Source organism: Notamacropus eugenii, chromosome 1, assembly GCF_028372415.1.
Source record: "Notamacropus eugenii isolate mMacEug1 chromosome 1, mMacEug1.pri_v2, whole genome shotgun sequence".
NCBI classification, from domain to species: domain Eukaryota; kingdom Metazoa; phylum Chordata; class Mammalia; order Diprotodontia; family Macropodidae; genus Notamacropus; species Notamacropus eugenii.
The window spans coordinates 525,515,706-525,539,226 of record NC_092872.1 but is presented as its reverse complement, the minus strand read 5'-3'; the positions used below and the strand labels follow the sequence as shown (position 1 = coordinate 525,539,226).

The window sequence follows — 23,521 nt, the reverse complement described above, 5'->3', positions numbered from 1 at the left end:
GTGGTGTAATGAACAGTGCTAGACTTGGAATCAGGAAAACCTGAGTTCATATCCTCAGATACTCACTAGCTGTGTGACTTTGAAGAGTCACTTACCTTTGTTGAGCTCCAGTTTCTTCATCTACAAAATTGGGGTATAATAGCACCTACCTCACAGGTTTCTTATAAGGATAACCTGAGATAATGTAGTCAAAGCAGTTTGCCAGTCTTACAGAACTTTATTAAATGTGAGATAGTAACTATGATGACCTTGTTTCAGGGGTGTTCTGGAGGCCAGCTAGAATGGCTGATTTAAAATGTTTCACTTCTGAGTATGCCCTGGAAATCAGGGCTGAATGGTTACATTGATCATCTAGACTTCAGAAGATGATGGAGAAGATTTTAAGAATAAGGTTTGATTTTCAAGTGTGTTCCATGTACGTTAATCCTCCCTGAAGAACTGATTGTTAAACATTTACCAGTCCACTGCTACCTAGTTGCTATCCTAGCTTCTTTCTTGATCCAGTTTGCTCTGAGAAGGCACCACAGCACAATGGATAGAGGACTAAACTAAAGACAGAAAGAGGCGGGTTCGTATCCTGCTGCACATACATACTAGGTGGGTCACCCTGAACCTCAGTTTCTTCATCTATAAAGAGAAGGGAATTGGACTCCATATTCTCTAAGGTCCCTTCTAGCTTTAAGTTAAAAGAATATATGATTTTCTATATGATATTAAAGTTAACATATAAATAATAAACACATCAATATATGATTAATGAACTATTATAATTAACATATATACAAAACACAACCATGTTTACTTCAGTTTCCTCATCTGTAAAATGAACTGGAGAAGGAAGTGGCAAACCACTCCAGTATTTCTGCCAAGAAAACTCCAAATAGGGTCACAAGGAGTCAAATAACGACTGAAAAATGACTGAACAGCAAAATAAATGTAATATATGAACTTGTACCCTTTATCTCAACATCTCTCTTAATATAAAGAGGGCTAACTTCCCTTTTGTCTGAGGGACAGTGAATCCTAGTTTAAATATCTTTGTGTGTTCTTGATCTCTTCATGTTACCTTGTGTTATTCTAATTCTCCACCTATTCCTTCTTATCCCCAGCAGAAAACTGAGGAGCTTGTTGTGTGCATTTCTATGGTGCTTCTCCCCCAAGGAGTTCTGGTACTTTGAGAAACTTTGCATTCCCTGAGAATCATCAGTATTACTCAGCATTTGTATTCTCCTTAGTATTTCATGGTTGCTTTTTTTACTCCTCATTCCAACATGCCTATGGGTAACTTTACCAAACCTCCAGAAAAAGTCTTATTCATAGCTTCTACAACATTGTCCTAAAATCTTTAGGGGCAACAGATATTGAAGGGGGAAAAACAGTTTCCAAAAGAATTTCAAATGATTAATATGAAAGAATGCTCCAAATTACCATTGTCTCAATCACCCAGTTTTGCAACCTACTTGTCATCCTCTCCTCACTCTCTCTAACCCCTCCCTGTCCATATCTAATCACTTTTCAAGTCTTGCCATTTCTATCTTTGTTACATCCCTTATATACGCCTCCTTCTCTCCTCTGACACTGTCATCACCCCTACCCTTATCATGTTATGCTTGGACTATTGCAGTAGCCTTCTTCTGGGTCTCCCTGCTACAAGTCTCTTCCCACTTCAATCCATCCTCTACTCAACTGTCAAAACTGATTGTCAAATAGATCTGACCATGTCACACTACCCTCCCCAGCACTGAAAAAACTCCAGTGGCTCCCTACTGCCCCCAGGATCAAGTTTGATTTTAAAGTCCTTCATAACCTGAGCCCTTCCTATCTTTCCAGTTTTCTTATACCTTACTCCTGTGTACATATTCTACAATCCAGTGACACTAACCTCCTTGCTGTTCCTCAAATAAGACACACCATCTTTCCACTGGCTATTCCCTAAACCCATTATGCTCTCCCTCCTCATTTCCATCTCTTTGCTTCCTTGATTTTCAGTCTCAGCTAAAATCTCCATATTCTGTAAAAAAATCTTTCCCAATCCTTCTTAATCTTAGTGCCTTGACTCTGAGACTGTTCCCAATTTAACCTGTACCTCTCTTGTGGCTACACAGTTGTTTGCATGTTGTTTCCCTCATTAGTCTGTGAGCTTCTTGAGAAAAGGGAATGTTTTTTGCCTTTCTTTGTATCGTTTGCACCTCATGCAATGTCTGGCACATAATAGGTGCTTAATAAATATTAGTGGTTAACTCACACAAATCTTTTGCATTTCTATATATTACTAACAAAGCCCAATAGCAAGGGAGAGAAAGAGAAATCCCATTTAAAGGTAGGGTAGATACCTGCCAAAACAAATCCAGGGACTATATGAACAAAATTACAAGACACTTTTCTCACAAATAAAGTCAGATCTAGGTAAGTGGAAAAATATCAGTTGCTTATGGGTAGGCTGAGCCAATATACTAAAAATGACAATTCTACCTAAATTAATTTACTTATATAGTGCCATATCAATCAAACTATCTAATAATTATTTTCTGGAGCTGGAAAAAATAATATCAAAATTCATCTGGAAGAACAAAAGGTCCAGAATAATAAGGGAACTAATGAAAAGAAATGCTAGGGAAGGTGGCCTAGCCCTACCAGATCTCAAATTGTATTATAAAGCAGCAATTATCAAAACCACTTGGTACTGGCTAAGAAACAGAAGGGTAAACAAGTGGAATAGGCTAGGTACTCAAGACTCAGTAGTCAATGAATATAGCAATTTACTGTTTGATAAATCCAAAGACCATAGCTTCTGGGATAAGAACTCACTGTTTGACAAAAATTGCTGGGAAAACTAGATAAAAGTGTAACAGAAACTAGGCATTGACCAATGCCTGATACCGTACACAAGAATAAAGTCCAAATGAATACATGATGTAGGTATAAAGATTGATACTATAAACAAATGAATGGAGCAAGGAATAATGTATTTATCAGATTTATGGAGAAGGGAAGAATTTTTACTAAAGAAGAGATAGAAAGCATTATGAAGTGCAAAATGGATAATTTTGATTACATTAAACTGAAAAGTTTTTGCATAACCAAATCCAGTGGAACCAAGATTAAGAGGGGAGCAGAAAACTGGGAAAGAATTTTTTCAACTAGTGTATGTGATAAAGTCTTCATTTCTAAAATATATAGAGAACTGAGTCAAATGTACAAGACTATAAGTCATTCCCCAATTGATAAATGGTCAAAGGATATGAACAGGCAGTTTTCAGAGGAAGAAATTAAAGTTATCTACAGTCATATGAAAAAATACTCTAAATTACTATTGATTAGAGAGATGCAAATCAAAACAACTCTGAGATACCACATCAGACCTATCAGATTGGCTACCATGACAAAACAGGAAGATGATAGATATTGGAGAAGATGTGGGAGAGTTGGAAGGTTAATTCGTTGTTGGTGGAGCTGTGAGCTGATCCAACCATTCTGGAGAGCAATTTGGAACTATGCCGAAAGGGCTACAAAAATGTGCATATCCTTTGACCCAAAAATATCACTTCTAGGACTGTACCCCAAGAGATCATAAAAATGGGAAAGGGTCTCACACATACAAAAATGTTTATAGCAGCCCTCTTTGTGGTGGCCAAAAACTGGAAATCAAGGAGATACCCATCAATTGGGGAATGGCTGAATAAATTATGGTATATGAATGTAATGGGATGCTATTGTGCTATAAGAAATGATGAACAGGAAGACTTCAGAGAGGCCAGGAAAGACTTATATGATCTGATGCTAAGCAAAAGGAGCAGAACCAGAACCTTGTGCACAGCAATGACCACAGTGTGTGAGAGCTTTTTCTGGTATACTTGGAACTTCGTTGTAATGCAAGGACTTAAAAAAATTCCCAATGGTCTTTTAAGGCAAAATGGCTTCCACTCCCAGAGCAAGAACTTTGGAATTCAATTGTAGAATGTAGCAGATCATTTTCTTTTGTATTATGTTTTGGTTTGTTATATGATTTCTCCCATTCATTTTAATTCTTCTATATAACATGACTATAGTGAAAATGTATTTAATAGGAATGTATGTATAGAACCTATATAAAATTGTATGTCATCTTGGGGAGGGAACGGGGAGAGAGAGGGGAGAGGGAAGGGGAAAAATCTAAGTTATATGGTAGTGATTGTAGAACACTGAAAATAAATAAAATTAATTAAAGAAAATAAATGCTAGAGGACGGACTGAAATGTAAATCAAAGAAACCCAGTGGTTTCACTTCTTACCTAGTAAATTGGCAAAGATGACAAAAGATGGAAATTGTCAATGTTGAAGGTGCTGTGGAAAGATAGGCACACTAATACATTGTTGGTAGAGCTCCAGATGGCTCTATTTTTTGAAAGTAATATGGAATTTTTAAAGAGAATGGCAAAAACGTCCATAGCCTCGGACCCAGATATTTCACTTTTAAGTATGCTGGTCCATGGTAAGGAGGTCAGAGATTTTTTTTACAAGTCTCATGCATGCTATAGTAGTACTTCTGTGGTAGAAAAAGAACTGGAAACAAAATAGATGCCCATCAAGAGAGGAATGGATACACAAATTGTGATAAATGAATATAAAGAATATGACTATCCTATAAGAAACTATGAACATGACAAATACAGAGAAGCATTGAAAATGAAATAGAACCAGAAAAACAACATAAACAATAACTACAACAATGTAAACAGAAAGAAAAATAACAACAATACAATCAAAACAAATACTGAAAAATTATAATGACCAAGCTTGGCTCCAGAGAAGATGTATGAGAACATATCTTCCCTGACTTCTTTGAACATGTGGGGGAGAATGGGTACGGAATGCTGTGTATGATATCAGACATTTTTGATGTGTTGGTTAGTTTTACTGCACTTTTTTTCTTTATCTTTTAGAATTCTTTATGATAAGAAGACAGCTCTCTGGTAGGAGGGCAGTAAGGATTGAGTAAGAAACGCGATGATATAAAAGCATAAGATATGAATAAAATTTTATTTAAAAATTATCTAGGGCTCCAAATTGCCTTTAGAAACACATAGCCTTGGTCAAAGTGAGCACTCAAGAAGGCCTTAGCTTAAAAAGGCCAAAGTATCCCATTGCATCCAGGGCCATCTCTGGTTATCCTGATCTATATCTGGCTACTGGACCCAGATGGCTCCAGAGGAGAGAGTGAGGTTGGTGAGTTTGCACAGCCCTGCCTCACTTAAATCCGATTCACTTGTAAGTCATGATCTCATGGTCCTTTTTGAGAATGAAGGACAAACAACAGGTTCACATAGAAATGCCTTAGCCTGGCACATAAAGCCCTCCAAAATCTGGCTCCTACTTACCTTTCTAGATTTATTTCACTCTATTCTTACATGATCTTTACATTCCAAACAAACTGGGCTGCTAATTGTTCTCTAAACTCAACATTCCACCTCTCATCTCCATGCCTTCACAGAGAGGCCCCACTGGGCAAACAGAAGGACAGAAACAGCACTGTGCTTTGTCTGATGCAATGAGGCAGTAATAGATTAGGAGACAAATGAAGGTGGCCTGGGAGTTTGAGAAGGAAGCAGGTAGATCAAGACAGCTGTAGCAGAATGTCAGGGCAGGAGGAGTTAGAGGTTTATACTCCCAGATCCAGAGTGGGCATATGATGAAAGGGCATGACTGGCAAAGTTGCTGTAGCTCTCCAATACCAACTTTGTCATAGAGGTGAGGCATGACTACTTCCCAGTTGCCTTTCAGAATTGAGAAATCCCTCCCTATCTCAGAGTATTAATTTCCAACTGTAACCCATGGAATACAGAATTATTTAGAACCCTCTCTAAGAACTCTGGGTTCACACTAGTAAACTGGGGGCCAATCCTGGGGCTCTGACCATAAAAGGGTCAGTTTCTCTCTCTCGTTCATTGCCCTCACCTCTAAAAATGCTCATGGTAAAGTACATATCTACTAAATGTGGGGAACAGGGTCTTTGACTCATGCACAGGCATCTAATGTACAACTAGGGGATCAGGTACAAGATGGCCTTTATTTAAGATGCAAAGAATTCACTCTATGAAGAGATCCAGAAGTATACAAAGCCCTTTACCCATTAGACTCCCCCTAGAAAGTGAACACTCTTCCTTGGTCCAGCAGACAAGGAACCCACTTATCATGATCCTGCACAAACTCATAACCATTGTGGGATGGGCAAGGTTCAGATCTCTTGCTTCCCTGGCATAGCTTTTGTCCGTCAACATGGGGTGATCCTTTTTTGACCATCCTCTTCTTCTCCAATCAATTAATCAGTCAGCAACCATTGCTAAGCACCTACTATGTGCCAGGCACTGAGCTAGGTAGTTGAGATAACAGATGAAAATGATATAGTCACTGACATCAAGATGCTTTCATTCTAATGGGGGAGATAATATATACATTTATATATATATATGTCTATATATATGTGTGTATACATATATGTGTTTGTATTCATATATGTGTGTGTATATACATGCATACATACATATATATATAAATACACACACATATACAAAATAAGGATGACTTTATTTGGCATGTAAAGCATTAGCAGCTGAAGGGAATCGGGAAAGACCTCTTATAGAAGGTAGTGTTTGTGGTGAATCTTGAAGACTAGGGACCCTAAAAGTAGTGAGAAGAGAATGTATTACAGACATGCTGCAAGGGGCCTAATTGAACCCAAAGAGGGATCAGAAACAGAGCGCTGAATATGACAAACATTAAGAAATCCAATGTGTCTGGACTATAGGGTTCATGAAAGGAAATGATGTGTAATAAGATCCGAAGGGTAGGTTGGAGTCAGGTTGTGAAGGGTTTTAAATGACAGAAAGTTTATGTTTAATACTGGAGGAAATGGGAACCACTGGTGTTTGTGAGTAGGGGAGAGGCATGGTCAATATCTGTGTTTTAAGAAAACCATTTTGGTAGTTGTGTGAAGGACAGATTGAAATAGCGAGAGACTTGATAAAGTTAAGACCAGTTAGGAGGCTATTGTGATACTTCAAGTAAGACATGGTGAATGTGTGAATTAGGGTGGTAGATTAGGTGGGGGCAGCTAGATGGTGCAGCAGACAGAGACAGATTTGGAGTCAGGAAGTCTCCTCTACAGTAGTTCAAATTTGGCCTCAGATACTTATTAGTTGTGTGACTCTGGGCAAGTCACTTGACCTTGGTTGCCTCAGTCTCTTCATCTGTAAAATGGGTTGGAGAGGGAAATGGCAAACCACTCCAGTATCTTTGCCCAAAAAACCCAAAATAGGGTAACAGAGAGACCAAATGAATGACAACAACATGTGGGAATAAAGAGAAGAGAATAAATGTACGCTGTTATGGAAATCTCCCTCCAGAAGATTGAACTCTTGAATTTGGGATCATGTAGTACTCTAAATCTAGCAAAGTCCTCTTCTCATGGAACTCTAACAATTGCTTCTACAGAAACTCTAGGCAAGGGGTAGGGAACCTGTGTCCTTGAGGCCACATGTGGCCTTTTAGGTCCTCAAGCGTGGCCCTTTGATAAAGCCCAAACTTCACAGAATGAATTTTATTTTAGACTCAAAGGGCCATACTTGAGGACCTAGAGGGAAGTTTGAATTCAGTCAAAGGGCCACACTTGAGGACCTAAAGAGCCACATGTGGCCTGAGACCACAGCTTTCCCACACCTGTGTTTAGTGTCTGATCTGTGCCTGGAAAAGGAACTAAAAAAGCAGAAAGCAGCAAGAAATTTGGGTCCATAAATTGCCCCCCTCAGGTAATGAAGGCAATTAACCATGTGCAGTTGGCAATGCACTTCTCCTGCAAGTCATCATTAACTGTACCTAGGGTTGGACAAAGGAAGAAATGTCCTCTACTCTCACCTTTGGTGCACACTGGGAAAAAGTACCAGGGCAAATGTGAAGATGGATTCTGAAGAAGGATAGTTTATTTTATATAGACCACAAAGACTTCTCTGATAAGAGGCCAGTCTCCTTAAGTCTCAGTTTCAGAAAAATACAGAAATTGGGAAATGAATACTGGATTTGGAGTGAAAGAACCTGAGTTTTAATCCCTACTTTGCAACTTGTATGTGTGACTGTGGACAAGTCTCTTACTTCTCTGGGTCTCAGTTTCCTAATTTGTTTACTGAAGAAGTTATGCTCGACGATAGTGTCCTTTCTAGATTTAAATTTATGATTTTTTTTGAACATTTGGATAGGTCCAAGTTGAGGCAACTTAGGACTCTTGAAAGTATTGACTTATCCATTAACAAATTGTTTAATTTTAGGGAAATAAATGTTTGCAACACATTACACAATGCCTTGTACTTGGGGGGGGGGCTTGATAAATGTGTCAAATGAATGAAATAAGGCAATGATGGGTGACATGCCTGCTGTGCCTTATCTTAAGGAAAATTACAATAATAGCTAGAATCTAGAGAGTACTTTACATGTACTTTCTCATTTGCTCTTCACAACCCCTTGAGGTAGGCACTCATTATTTCCATTTTACAGATGGAGAAACTGATGTTGAAAAAGGTTAAGTGACTTGCCCAGGGTCACAAAGGTAACAGATATCTGAGGCAGGATTTGAACTCAGGTCTTCCTGATTTCAAGTCCAGTATTCAGTCCTCTTATACACGTCTAGCTGCCTCAATCATGATGAACATACACCTGAAGTTCATAAAAAGCAGTTCATTCAGAAGGATATGCTAGAAAACTTGATGGAAAATAAAAAGTTCATGCTTTGTAAATTGTTCATAGAACATAAAAGCTGTTCATAGAGTAACATCAAAGAGAGAGAGTCTGAGTCAAGTTATACAAGTTTCTGATCAAAGTGATCAGGGTCAGAAAACTAAGATTTGAATGGGAAAGGGTGCCACCAAGAGATGATATTTGAGATAGAGAGGGGGAGAACTGAGTATAAGTAAGGTGGATTTTAGTATATGTAAAGTGGATTTTTGTTATTATTTCTTAGAATTCAGTTTCCCAGGAGCCATAGCCATAGCAATCTCTTGTTCCCAGACATTAGATATGAGTTCTCATGATTATGGTTCAAAACATCTCCTTCACACTTGCACAGCATTATGGAATGATTAATAATATAACTATTTGTGCTTAAATTGTAAACATTCACTGCGACTGTGCAGTAAGATACAGGAATGGGGTGATGTAAACTTGTGGGGCTATTGCTGACAATATGCTTTCTTTGTCTATTGCTCTATAAAGTAGGTGAGCACTGGTCAAGGGTTGAATGCGCAAGCTGGAATGCTGTGTGTGCCTTGATCAGCGCCCAGCAAGGCTTGGGGAGTGAGGGGGGTAGAGATCTGTGTTTGCCTCAACTGGCCCCCATTGAGGCTTGAGGGGATTTAGGGAAGTACAAAAATGTGCTTATCTTGATTGGTCCCATCAAGATGTAGGGGTAGTTGTCCCCACTTCTCACTGGGTGATTAGGGAATGCTGTGGGAGTTGTGCTCCCATTATCAACAATCCTCTGGTAAGAAGACTAGACTAGAATAAAGGAAGATTACTAACCCCTTTGAAGCTGTCTTAGTATCTTTCCTATCTGACCAGATCAAGAGTGAACCTCTGCTAGCAGCCCTCCTTGTGTGTTGTATTTATCTGTCTTACACTGGGTATTCAAAATAATGATGATGATGATGATGAAGTACTAGAATGACATAAATAAAATAAAGGAGTTCTTTAAAGCAAAATAAGAATTGTATCTTTAGTATTTATTCAGAAACACTATTTGATAGTGATTTGATTTTGACATGAGGGAAGGAATCATAGAATGCTAGAGGTAGAAGAGTTTTTAGTCATTATCTAGCCTAATTCTTTCATTTTACAGAGAAGGAAACTGAGGTTCAGAGTAGTGAAGTGATTTGACCCAGGTTATTCAGCAAGTATGAAGGTAGAAATGACAGTAGTGGTATTGTTGGATCAAAGGGTATGCACAGTTTTATAGCCCTTTGGACATAGTTCCAAATCACTCTTCAGAATGGTTGAATCAGTTCAAAACTCCACCAACAATGCATTAGTGTTCCAATTTTTCCACACCTTCTTCAACATTATCATTTTCCTTTTCTGTCATATTAGCCAGTCTGATAGGTCTGGGATGGTACTTGTTTAAATTTGCATTTCTCTAATCAATAGTGATATAGAGCATTTTTCATATGACTATAGATAGCTTTAATTTCTTTATTTGAAAACTGCCTGTTCATATCTTTTGACCATTTATCAGTTAGGGAATGATTTTTATTCTTATAAATTTCACTCATATATATTTGAGAAATGAGGTCTTTATCAGAAACACTAGCTGAACAAAATTGCTTCCCAGCTTTCTGCTTTCCTTCTAGTCTTGGTTGCATTGGTTTTGCTTGTGCAAAATCTTTTTAATTTAATGTAATCAAAATTGTCCATTTTGTATTTCATAATGTTCTCTATTTTTTATTTGCTCATAAATTCTTCCCTTCTCCATAGATTTGACAGGTAAACTATTCCTTGCTCTCCTAATTTGCTTATGGTATCACCCTTCATGTTTAAATTATGTACCATTTTGACCTTATCTTCGTATATAGTGTGAGATTTTGGTCTATGCCTAGTTTCTGCCATACTATTTTTCAATTTTCCTAGCAGTTTTTGTCAAATAGTGGGTTCTTATCCCAGAAACCGGAGTCTTTAGGTTTATCAAACAGTAGATTACTATAGTCAGTTATTACTATATCTTGTGTACTAATCCATTCCACTGATCCACCACTCTTCCTTAGCCAGTAGCAAATAGTTTTGATGATTGCTACTTTATAATATAGTTTTAGATCTGGTATGACTAGGGAAGTTGGGATTTTGAATGAGACTTGAAGGAAGCCAGGGAAACCTGGAGGAGGGAAAGCATTCCAGGCATGAGGGACCACTAATGAAAATGCTCAGAGTTGGGAGATCAGAGTGTCTTTTTCAACAAGGAGGTCTGTGTCATCAGATCACAGAGTATGTCACTGGGGGGAGTTAGAGGAGAACAAAGAGTAAGAAAACTAAAAAGGTAGGAATGGGCCAGATTATGAAGGGTTTTAAATTTCAAATACAGGATTTTATATTTGATCCTGGAGGTAATAGCCATTGAAGGTCACTGAATATGGGAGTGACATGGTCAGACCTGGGTTTTGGAAGATCAGTTTGACAGCTGAGATGGAAAGTGCTTGGGAGTGAGATTTGAGATAGGGAAATCATTTATTAGGCTATTACAATACTCCTGGTTTCAGATGATAAAAGCTTGCATCAGGATCGTAGAAGTATCCAAAGAGAGAAGGGTCATGTATAAGAGATGTTGTGAAGGTAGAAACAACAGAACTTGACAATTGATTGGATATAGCGGGGAGAGAGAGAGAAAAAGAAGAGAGAGAGAGAGAGAGAGAGAGAGGAATTAAGGATAACATGGAAGTTTCAAGCCTGAATAACTGGAAGTATGGTGGTACCCTCGACAGTAATAGGGAAGTTAGGAAGAAGAGAAGAAATTTTTGGGGAAAGATATGAGTTCAAGTTTTAAACAATTTCACATGTCTAATACGAAGGGAATACCCAAGATAAATAGAAAGATAGTTTGAAAACATCTATTCTTGACAAGTTCAAGTCACTGAATTAAAACTCAGAATACTGGGGAAAAAACCCCAAACTGACAGATGTGATTGCTGTCCATTGTCAGTGATCTTTGGAAAACTGTGGACAATAGAAGATGTCCTTCAGAATTGGAAAGGGGCAAATGTCCTGATTTCCAAAAGAAAGAAGGAGAAAGTAAATCATAGGATATTAAGTTTGACTTCCATTCCTAAAAAAATTCTTGGATATGCTTGTAGTGGGGAGAGGGAGTAGAGTCCAACCCTTGTAGCATGTGAAGGCATTCTCGTTCTGCTGCCAATCCAACATGTGGGATTTTAGAAGCAAGTTTCAATTATGATGACTCAGGAATTTGTACTGCGTGATGAAAAGCCTTTTAACTATCAGTAAATGGAAGTCTGAATGATTGAGGAGCCACTCAATTTGAGAGGGAATTGAGTTTGCATGCAAAAGGATGGACATACCTCTCCCTTAATGGGTCAATGTCAGTTTGAAAGGAAGTCTCCAGGGAAGTGCAACAAGGATCTCTCCTTGGTTCTGTTGTTTAGCATTTTTACCAGTGCCTTCCCTAGGAGGGTCAGTTAATATAATGAATGAAAAATTCAGGAACCAAAAAGACCATGATAGACTAAGATATTGGACCAAGTCAGGTAAAATGAAACTTGACAGGGATAAATCTAAAGTCTTGAACTTGGGTTCAAATAATCAACTTCACAAGATGGAGGAATTGTGGGACCATTTAAGACTATGATTGTTGTTCAGTTGTAACTGACTCTTCATGACCCTTAATGGGGTTTTCTTGGCAAAGATACTGAAGTGGTTTGCCATTTCCTTCTTTGGTGGATTAAGGAAAACAGATTAAGTGACTTGCCAGGGTCACACAATTAGTGAGTATCTGAGGCCAGATTTGAACTCAGATGATTCCAGACACAATGCACTATCCATTGAGCCATCTAGCTCCTTCCACATGAGACTAGGTCCTAATCCAGCTGTACTCTGACCTGTTTAGGCCACATTGTGTCCAGTTCTGGGTGCTACATTTTAGGAAACACATTGGTTAAATTGGACTATGATTAAGAAAGGGCAATCAGGATAGTGACAAAACTGGAGATCATGTCAGATGGATGCTTAGCTTGGGACTGGAATAGGATAGTTCTGAGAGGTTATAAAAATAGACTTATTCTGCTTGGCCACAGAGAGAAGAACTAAGAGAGAAAGGTTAAAGCTACAGAAACAAATTTAAACTTGATATCAGGAAAATTTTCCTAACAGTTATGAGGCATCCAAATGTGAAATAGGTAAAGGGGGTGGAATCCCACTCACAAGAAAAGTTCAAGCAAAAGACTAGATGGGCATCCATGTTTTGTTCAGCTATAAATAGCACTAGATGGTCTTTAGGGAGACTCATCCTCTAACTGCCTCAGCCTTGTGCCAGAATCCTAATTGAATGAAGCCTTTCTAGTTTGGTAGGACCTGACAGAGCCTTCCTTTTTTCATGGCCTCCAGGTCACATTCCCTTGCCTTCATATCCTCCTCTCTCCCTTCTTCCTCCTTTTCCTTTGAATTCCAAAGTGGGGAGGGGGTGAAAAGTTCAGGAGAAAGGAACTACTAGGAAGCTTGTTGACTGGAGCAGAGAAGTTAAACCTCCTCTAAGACAAAACTGACAAAGTGGAATGAATTCAGAAGAAGATGACTGTTATAAGAACTGGAGACCATGTTACATTGGGGTCAGTTGATGCAACTGGAGATGTTTGATCTAGAGAAGAGGGGATGGACGAGGGGGTGGTTACGATTGAAATCTTTAATACTGAAAGCACTGTCATGGAAGATAGGGATTAGATTTGCTTTGTTAGAGAATCCAGAGGATAGGACTAGGAGCAAGAAGCAGAAGTTTTCTCCACTAGAACTTTAAACTTCTTGGGTGCAGGGACTACTTTGTCTTCTCTTTTAGTAGCCTCAGTTCTTACTTGGCATTTGATGAATTGAACTGAATTGAAATTATAGAATGATAGATTCCCACGTGACAAAAAGGGAGAAAAAGTCTACTTAATTTCCCCTCCCCCATACTTTTCCTTTTATATCTTATCTTCTCCCATTAAGATGTAGGCTCCTTGAGAGCAGGGATTATTTTTCTACTTGTATTTGTATTCTCAGCATTTTGCATCTATTAAGCTCCTAATAAATGGTTATTGAATAACAATGAGAGTGAGTTTCCAGGAAGGGGAAGTAACATTTCTTGTCACTGAAGGTCTTCAAACAGAGGATGGAGGACCACTTGTTGGAGATGTTAATAGTGTAGACACTTTTAATGACCTGGGTAGGGGTTAGACCAGATCACCTACCTCTGGGCTTCCTTTCAGTTGAACTCTTAAGAATCTCTTTCTTCTTTTTCTCTTCCTAACTTCCTCTTTCTCTTCTTTTCCTCCTACTCATTCTTTTCTCTTCACTCCCACCTACTCACACTCTTCTTTTTTCTTCTCTTGTATTTTTCTTCCTCTTTTCTTTCTTTTTCCTCCTTTCCTTCTTATCTCTTCTTTATTTCTAGTCTCTTTCTCCTCCCCTTTTCTTTTCTCTTCTTCCTTCTCTCCTCTTTTCTTCTCTCTCCTCTTTCATCTCCGCTAGTCTGGAGATTGATTTCCTTCTCTCTGCACCCAAACTCTGGGCTTGATCATAGGAGGGAGGGGACTGGCTCCTCCTCCAGCCCCATGAGGACCTTCTCCCGGCAGTCTCCCAGGGACTCTCTCCTAGCTTTGGAAGGGAAAGAGGAGGGACGGAAGAAAAACGCAGCAACCACTGCCAGGGAGGGGAAAGAAAGAAAGGAAAAAAAAGAAAGAAAAGAAAACAGCCGCAGGCGGGTGGGGAGAGCGGGTAGCAGAGGCCGGTGCTCTGCCAGTCGGTCCGGGGGCCCCGTACGCTAAGCTCCGAGCTCCGAGGCGCTCCCTCTCCCCAGCCGGCGCTGGACGCGGGTGGCCCCCCGGAAGAGTGCGGGGGCGGCGGCGGCGGCGCTGAGAGCGGCAGGAAGAGCGAGGGGCGGCTGCCTCTGGGGCCAGCGGGAGCTTGGAAGCGGCCGGCCGCCAAGGATGCTAGACGGCTCGCCTGGCCTCTGCCTGCGTTTCCTACGCCTCTCCGCGGAAGGAGGGCCCCGCCGAAGACCCTCGCTGGTGAAGCCTCGCTGTGCCCGTTAGAGAAAGGGGAAAGGTAGGCAGCAGGCGGGTGGGCAGGTCCGGCAGCCGGAAAGCCTAGCAGGCTGTGCCAGCGCCGGCTCCGGGAAACAGTGATCCCCGCCAGCGCCAGCGCCCCCGAATAGCTCCGCGAGCGTTGCGAGACAGTGGCTGCTGCCTCGCTTGGCTGCTTCCCCTGAATTTTCCAGCCCTCCTCCTCCGACGTTACCGCCTCCTTCTTCCTTCTTCTTCCTGCGGCTGGGCACATCTGGATGTTGAGGGACTGTCCTGACCTCCTCCCAGCCAGAGCCCAGCAGCCGAGAACTGTAGGGTAGGATCTGCTGCCAAGCTCCGGTGCGCTGCTGGCGGGGATGGAGGCGTCTGCCCAGCGCGGAGGAGTGTACGGATAAGCAGCCTCCAAAGGCTTTGGGGACCCTCGGCTTTCCTACTGCCTACCTGAGCCCCACTGATCCGACAATCCTGACGGCAGACAGCCCGGGCAATTGAGCTGTGGAGGCTTTTCCTCCCACCTCTCACAGGTAAATAGAGGGAATAAACCCCAGAAGGAGGTGAATGGAAGGGTCCAACTTCTTTCTCGTCCTTTTGGGGGAGGAGAGATCAAAAAGTAGACAGAAAGATTGGGCTGACCCAGGTAGGCTGTAAAGGGATGCGTATCTATACCCTCTCACTTCCAGTGACAGAAAGGGCAGAAAGAGAAGGTAGGTTGGTCAGGGTTGCTTTTCTTTCTCTCCTCTTACCTTCCCCCCTAAGCACGTTTATTTCAAATCTTCAAGGTTTGGGCCTGGAGGGCCTGGAGGAGAAGGAGAGAGATGTCCAGTGCTTTGGAAAGACTAGGCACTTAAGAAATATTTTTTGAATTGAATGCCAGAGAGGAAACCAAATGCTAGTGAAAGGAGAGGTTGCCAGGCCCTAGAAGAGACAGGGATGGGGAGACAGTGTGTGACTGAGAAGGGTGTGGGTGGGTAAGGTTTGTTTCTGCAGCTTCTTGCAGTGGAGAGTTTGCACTGGGTTATGGGGGATGGAAGGGTCAGTGGGAAGAGTCAGGGACAACAGCAGGGTAGATGGAGTGGAGTAGGACCCTCTATCTTAGCAATGTCTTTTGAAGTTTCAGAGGAGCCAGCCCCACCTGCTGCTCAGAAGCCTCAAACCAAGGTCTGTTCCAGCCGGCAAAGGCAGTTGTTCTTCAGCCTCAGACACGAAAAACAAGAAAAGGCCTTTGGAAAATCATCCCCAGGCCTGTTGGGCTCCTGGTAGGACAGGCCAACTGGAAGAACCATCCACCATTCATCACCCTTTCCAGTTTTCTGAGTAGACCTGAGACTAAACGCCTGACAGAATGCCCAGGAACCAGGGCTTCTCAGAGCCCGAGTACTCGGCCGAACAGTCGGCCGAGTACTCGGTCAGCTTGCCTTCAGATCCTGGTGGGGCAGGTGGCCGGACCCATGAAATCTCTGTCAGGAACACGGGCTCCTGCCTCTGCCTGCCCCGCTTCATGCGCTTGACTTTTATTCCAGAGTCCTTGGAGAATCTGTATCAGACTTATTTCAAGAGGCAACGTCATGAGACCCTTCTGGTTCTGGTGATTTTTGCTGCCCTCTTCGATTGCTATGTGGTGATCATGTGCACCGTGGTCTATTCCAGTGACAAGCTGGCTCCCATTGTGGTGGCCGGGGTGGGACTGCTGCTGGACATCATCCTCTTTGTCCTCTGTAAGAAGGGCATTCTCCCAGACAGGGTCAGCAGGAAGGTGGTCCCCTACGTGCTGTGGCTGCTGATCACTGCCCAGATCTTCTCTTACCTCGGCTTGAACTTTGCTCGATCCCATGCGGCCAGTGACACGGTGGGCTGGCAGGCTTTCTTCGTCTTCTCCTTCTTCATCACCCTGCCCCTCAGTCTCACTCCAATTGTGCTCATCTCCGTGGTCTCCTGCTGCATCCACACTCTGGTGCTGGGGGTGACTGTTGCCCAGCAGCAACAGGAACAGTTGGATGGCATTGAGTTGCTAAGGGAGGTAAGTACCTGCCTGTCACTCCCTATCCTTTCTCTGAGCAGAGCTGCGCCAAGGCATCTGCGCAGCCTCGATGAGGTTGGAAAATGGTACCCTCTATGTGGTCCTCTTCACCAGTGGTTTGAAGCTCTTTATTTAATCAATTTATTAAGCATTTTTTGTGTGCAAGGCATTGTAACTCCTTCATCAAAACAACTATGTGGCACGGAGAGCAGAATTTTCTGGCATGAAAAATACCAAATGTGTGTTTAATAATCAGGAGTATAGCAGAGTGGATAAAGAGTAAGTCCTAGAGTCAAGAAGACCTGAATTCAAGTCCTGCCACTGCCACATACTGCGTGACTCTGGGCAAGTCAGGTAACTTCTCAGTGCCTCCAGAGAGTTTCCGAGAGTAACTTTCAGACAGGGGTCTGTTCTACAGTGGCAGGAAGAGTTTCTTCACTGGCAGTTCTCTATACTGATGAAATCATGGTTTTGATCCCTTCCTCTCTCCTCCCACTAAAAAAAAAGTGTACTTTTGTGTTTGTTGATTTTTGGTGTTGTTTTGAACTTGTGAGTTCATCATTGTGGAAACTCCCAATGTAGATCAGCAGCTCAGAATTTATAGTTTTAGAGAAATTGTCTGGAATCTTGAGGGGTTATATGACTCACCCAGGGTCATACAGCTGGTAGGTATCAAAATCAGGAGTTGAACCTAGGTCTTCCTGACTTCAGACTCTCCCTTCCCCTCTCTGCTTCATCATTCTTCTTCTCCCTTGTATTTCTAGAAGGGCCTCTTTTGTGTCCCCTTGCATGTCACATCCTGGCTAGCTGCATCCCCTGCTGGAGTGATGGTTCTGGCTATAGCCCTCCCTTCCCCTGCAGAGGAGGTGACTGTTTTGAGGATGGGCAGCTAAGGCTCCTCTTCATTGGCTCTGAAGTCTGAAAGGGTCCTAAAGGAACTCCAAGGTTTCCAGCAGAAAGAAGAGAGACTCCTTTCCCACTGCCTCCATGGTTTATAGCTTCACTAGCACTAACACTAACTAACTAACCTAACTAACTAACTAGCACTAACTAACTTCCTAAGCCTAACAGAGTGAGCCACATCTCCCCAACTCCCTAATGTGCCTTTGCCTAAATGTGGGCAAAATTGGGTCTGGGATGCTCCATTCCCACCTACCAGCATAAGGCTTTTGTCTCCCTCCCCATCAGTCACTATCTTCCAGTAGATGTCTCATTTCCCCCATGCTTGGAATGCTCTCCTTTCTCATCTCTGCCTTCAGGCTTCCCTCACTTCCTTCAGATCTCAGCTAAAGGCCTACCTTCTTTCTGCAAGAAATCTTTCACAATCCTCCTTAATGCTTGTGCCTTCCCCGTAATCTCCAATTCATTCTGTCTACATATTATTTGTACCTAGTTGTTTGCATATTGTCTCTCCCCAGTAGATTGTGAGCTCCTTGAGATCAAGGACTGTTTTTTGTCTTTGTACCCCCAGCTCTTGGTACAGTGCCTGGCACATCATAGGCTAACACCAGGGCCTTCCATTGATGTGTTTGATTTTCCATCAGAGGCACTCTCTGAAATACCAAGTCAATACTTCCTGGAGTCCAGAGTTCCCAGTAGTCTTTGAGTTGCCTTGTTTGGGGTGAGAAGTGAGTGAGAAGGACCAAGGTCCATTAGGGATTAGCAGTCTCTGGATAAACCAGATTATAAGGGTGTGAGAACATGCTAAGGGGACCAGCCTTGGTGTGAAAAAGTTCTGAGCTCAGGTTCTGACATATTCATCTGACATATGCTACTTCCATGAAAATGGGCAAATCATAGATTTAGTGCAAGAAGCAATTTAAGAGATTATCTAGTTCAACCCTCTCATCTTACAGATGAGGAAACTGAGAATCAGAGCAGCTAAGTTCTAGAGGTCACATAGCTAGCAAGTGTCCAAGACAGGATTCAAACTTTGGTTCAATATTAGGCTCAGCTGCTCAGAGATTTTTTAAAGAAGGTTAAATTACATTCTATTTTAAAAGGGAGGGAATGATATCACTATATTTCAGAAATATTTTAAAGAAATGGGTTCTAAACAAATGGTTTTTGAGAATGCAATAAAGGTGTTGTAGTATAGTTTATAGTGTTTTACCTGGAGTCAGTATGACCTGGGTTCAAATGCCACCTTTGTCACTTATTGGCCACATGGCCATGGGTAAGACACTAATCTTCTTGGATCCACAGACAGCTCTCTAAGACTATAAATTACTTACTGATTGCAACCTGAGAAAATTACAGGCTGATAAACCAATTAACCCTCAAGTGTTAAGTACCTATTATGTGGCAGGTTTTTCAGGCAATGGCTTGGTTAGGGGCAGTGTGAAGGCTGTTGACCTATTGAGAAATGTGTGGAGCTTCAGTCACATGGATTGCTCTGGGTTATGGAGATCTGATTGGTGACTGCTCCTCCCCAGGAGGGCCTAAACCCATTTCACTCTGGAGCACATAGATTGGACCACATTAGGTCCCTACCCAAGCTCTACTTAATGGCTATATTTAGGGCCCTCCTGGCTCAGAGTGAATATCAATAGTAACTGTTTCTCTTTTGGCCAGCAACCCTGAGGATCTTCCCTTCCCAATCTGATTTTTTTAAATTAAAGGGGCCATCCCTTGACTGACTTCTTAAAGAGGTCTATTTACTAAATGGGTTTTACCTCACTCAAAGTGAGAACCTGAAAAGTTCTTAGCTTAAAAGGGTCAGGGTCTCCCATTGCATCCTGGGCCATCTCGAGTCATCCTGATGAATATCTGGCCACCGGACCCAGATGGCTCAGGAGGAGAAAGTGAAGCTGGTGACCTTGCACAGCTCTCCCTCACTCAAATCCTAGTCAACTGCAAGTCATGTCATCATTTCCTTGATACCATGGTCCTTTTCAAGAACGAAGGACAAACACAGCCCCTCCTTGACCGTGATTTCAGGAAAAGCCCCAGTCAATATTCACTTCACTCCAGCCTCTCCAGCCATTGCTTCTCCTTAGCCTCCTCAGCCCTTCTCATTCCTCCTTCCTCCAGTTCTGGAAGCATAGACACAATCAGATCAACTCTGCCATTGTTGCTGAATAGGGTGTGTTAGTCTACTCCCCTACTCACCATTCTTGTAACTTTCTGAACATCCCTGAACTTTTCCTCCTGGCTGTTACTCAGTGTTGCAACTTGTCTCACCCGTTAGAATGTAAACTCCTTGAAGGTAAGAATTGTCTTTGCTTTTTGTATTTGTATCCACAGTACTTGGCACATAGTAAGTGCTTGATACATGTTTTTTCACTAATCAATTCATCTGGAAATCTTTGAAAAGGGATGCATCTAGGAGGCAACACGGATTAGGGGGCAGGAGAACTGGGCTGCTGGGGAAAAAATACAAAAACGAAAAGATGTCAGCAAATAAGAATCTGGAAAGATTTCTAAACTGAAGAAAAGGAAGAAACAATATTAAGTGACTTTCCTCCGTAAAGTGATATGGGCCTCGGTTTCCTCATATGTAAAATGAAGGGATTGAATTAGATAATCCTAAAAGTCCCTGAAAGTTGATGAAAGAGGAGTCTATGAAACCTTTACATTGAATTTATGATAGCTTTAGGAAGGAAAGGTGGCTAGAAGGAAGGGTTGTGGTAGGCAGTGTGATGGAAGCCTAAAGCGGACAACTAGCCTCATGGTGGACCCTTTTGAAACCCTGTCAAGGACCAGTATTAAAATACACAGTTTGAGCTTGCTTTTTAATGATTTTTTTAAAAGTTTTATTGATATATTTTGTTTTTACATTACATTTACAGACTACCCCACTCCATGAGAGACTTCCTGTAATTAAGTAGTTAAGTACATCAAAGAATATAGTGACGTCCTCTGAAAGGGTATGCAATATTACACATCTGTAGTACCTCCCCATCTGTCTATTTAAAACTTAAAAAAAAGTTACAGAACTCGATTTTCTTTCTACTCTTGATTCATTGATAAAACAGGAGAAAAGAAAAAGAAATTCCTCATAGTAAGTATGCATTGCCTAGCCAAACAAATGCCCTCCATTAACTGTATACAGCTTGTATTTATGTATATATGTGTATACACACATATGTATATGCATATATATATATTTAAATTTTGCACTATTAAATGTATCATCTTTCTGACGGGAGGTAAAGACTGTTTCATCATCTATTTTCTGAAATCACAGGCAGTCCTTATATTGATTAAGATTCTTATAGAAAACAAAACAAAGATGGCTGTATTTTGGGCCCTCCTGTCTTCGAGTCAATTTAGAGTGAGTGTCAATGGTAACTGTTTTCCTTTGGAGGAACAACCCTGAGGGTCTTCCCCTCCAGCTTGATTTTTTGTTTTGTTTTGTTTTCTTCTTAATTAAAGGGGTCAACCCTTAACTCACTCCTTAAAGAGGCAAGGCCTATTTCCTTTAAGTGAGTACCTGAAAAGGCCTTAGCCTAAAAGGGCCAGGGTCTCCCATTGCATCCTGGGCCATCTCCAGTCACCCTGATGAATATCTGATCACTGGATCCAGATGGCTCAGGAGGAGAAAATGAAGCTTGTGACCTTGCACAGCCCTCCCTCACTCAAATCAAAGTCAACTGCAAGTCAGGTCATCATTTCCTTGATGTCATGGTCCTCTTTGAAAAGGAAAGACAAGCACAACACAACAACAATGGTTGTTATAGCACTTGAAATTGTTTTTTGTGTTGTATCAATTGCTCTAGTTCTGCTCATTTAATTCTTTATCAGTTTGTAAAAGTCTTCAAAGTTGTTCATTTTTAGAATATTAATATTATAGTATAAATTATTCTTCTAGTCCAGCTCACTTCACTCTGCACCAGTTCCTACAAGTCTTTCCATATCTCTTTGAAATAATTTCTTTCCTCATTTCTTGCACCAGTAGTATTCCATCACATTCATATACCACAACTTACTCAACCATTCTTCAAATGATGGACATACCTTTGGTTTTCAATTTTTTGACACCACCAAAAAGCTACTATATGTATGTACCTATATATACATTTTTTACATGTAAGACTCTTTCCTATTCCTTTGATCTTTTTTGGCCTAGCAGTATGCTGAGCAGCATGGCTGGATCAAAAGGCATGCGCTGTTTAGTAATTTTTTGTGTATAACTCCAAACTACTTTTCAGAATGTTTGTATTCTGTAACAGGTCCTATTTTCCCACAATCCTTCCAACACTGTTCATTTTCTTTTTTGTCATTAATGGATGTGAGAGGGAATCTCAAAACTGATTTAATTTGCATTTCTCTAATTAGTAGTCATTTGGAGCATTTTTTCATACGGCTATAGATAGCCTGGGTTTCTTCCTATGAGAACTGCCTATGCAGATTCTTAAACCATTTATCAGCTGGGGAATGGCTCTTATTTTTATAAATGTGAATCAGTTCCTTATGTAATCTTAGAAATGAAACCATTATCAGAGAAACTTACTGTAAATATTTTCCCCGTTAATTTTCTTTTTTCATCTTAGTTCCACTGGATTTTTTGTGTGTAAATCTTTTACATTTTATTTTTTCCAAATCATCCATTTTATCTCCTGTTATCCTTTCTCTCCCTTGTTTGGTTTTACATTTTTCTTCTCTCCATAGATCTTGTAGGAATTTTCCCTATGTTTTTCTTTGGATAGCTCCGGGATAGACCCCTCCCTTAAGTAACAAATGTGGGTCCAGTGAAGTCTGAAGGAACCTAGGATTGCTCAGGGTACCTTTCAGGTGACTTACTAGGAAGACTTTAGCTGGGGATGCTCTATGGCTTAAATTACCAGGGATGTTATCCTTTGTACATACCTACTGTAGTTTGATCCTCATCAAACCACAGGTTTGGTGTTGTTATTATCCCTATTTTACAGATGAGGAAACTGAGGCAAGCAGAGATTAAGTGACTTGCCTAAAGTCACACAGCTAGTAAGTGTCTGAGACTGGATTTGAACTCAGAAGTTCCTGACTCCAGGCCCAACGCTCTATCCACTGCACCACTTAGTTGCCCATGATCACTTAGCTAATTAATGTCAGAGGAGGGATTTCAATTCAGGTATTTCTTGATGCCATGTTCAAAGCAGTGATCACTATACCATGCTGCCACCAATGAGATAATGTGTAGGGAAAGTCCTTTGTAAGGGGCAAAGCACCATGCAAATAGCCCCCAACACCATTATACACACAGAGAGACCTTGGAGACCAGTCCTTTTACAGATGAGGAAACTGAGGTTCAAGGTCATGCAGACAGTAAATAATAGTAGGATTTGAACTCAGTTCTTACGACTCTAGAGTCTATGCTCTTCCTACAGTACCACTATGTCTCCTATGTAAAGGAAAAACTCAGTTATGTGGCAGCCTTAACTACTTGGAATGCAGGCAAGGAAAAAGCTTTGAATGGTGCAAATAGATGTCATAAATGCCATGCATTAAAGCCCACATTCTCTACTCTCATGAGAGCCCCTTTGATTTAGATGGGCAGGGTGGTGTGATGGAAAGCACATTGGCTGTGGAGCCAGAAACATTGAGCGCCAGTCCCAGCTCTTCCATTTTGTCATTTTTATATGAAAAATGAGGGGTTTGGACTAGGTGACTTCCCAGGTCCCTTCTAACCCCAATTCTGTATTCCTGGGCACACTTTTAGAAAGCTTTTTCTCATAGTTTCCAAGCTCATAGCATATTCCAAACAACATATTAGAAGAGGGGATAG

The 23,521-nt window shown here is 41.2% G+C and overlaps 1 protein-coding gene across 1 annotated transcript in view; it reads left to right on the top strand.

Annotated features, from left to right (window-relative positions):
* Positions 1 to 15,995: 15,995 nt before the first annotated feature.
* ADCY3 (adenylate cyclase 3) overlaps positions 15,996 to 23,521 on the top strand; it is a 126,275-nt gene continuing 118,749 nt past the window's right edge. Inside the window, exon 1 of the mRNA XM_072633875.1 lies at positions 15,996 to 16,812. Coding sequence (XP_072489976.1) covers positions 16,138 to 16,812 — 675 coding nt within the window. The 5' untranslated portion in view covers positions 15,996 to 16,137. The remainder of the gene's footprint in view (positions 16,813 to 23,521) is intronic.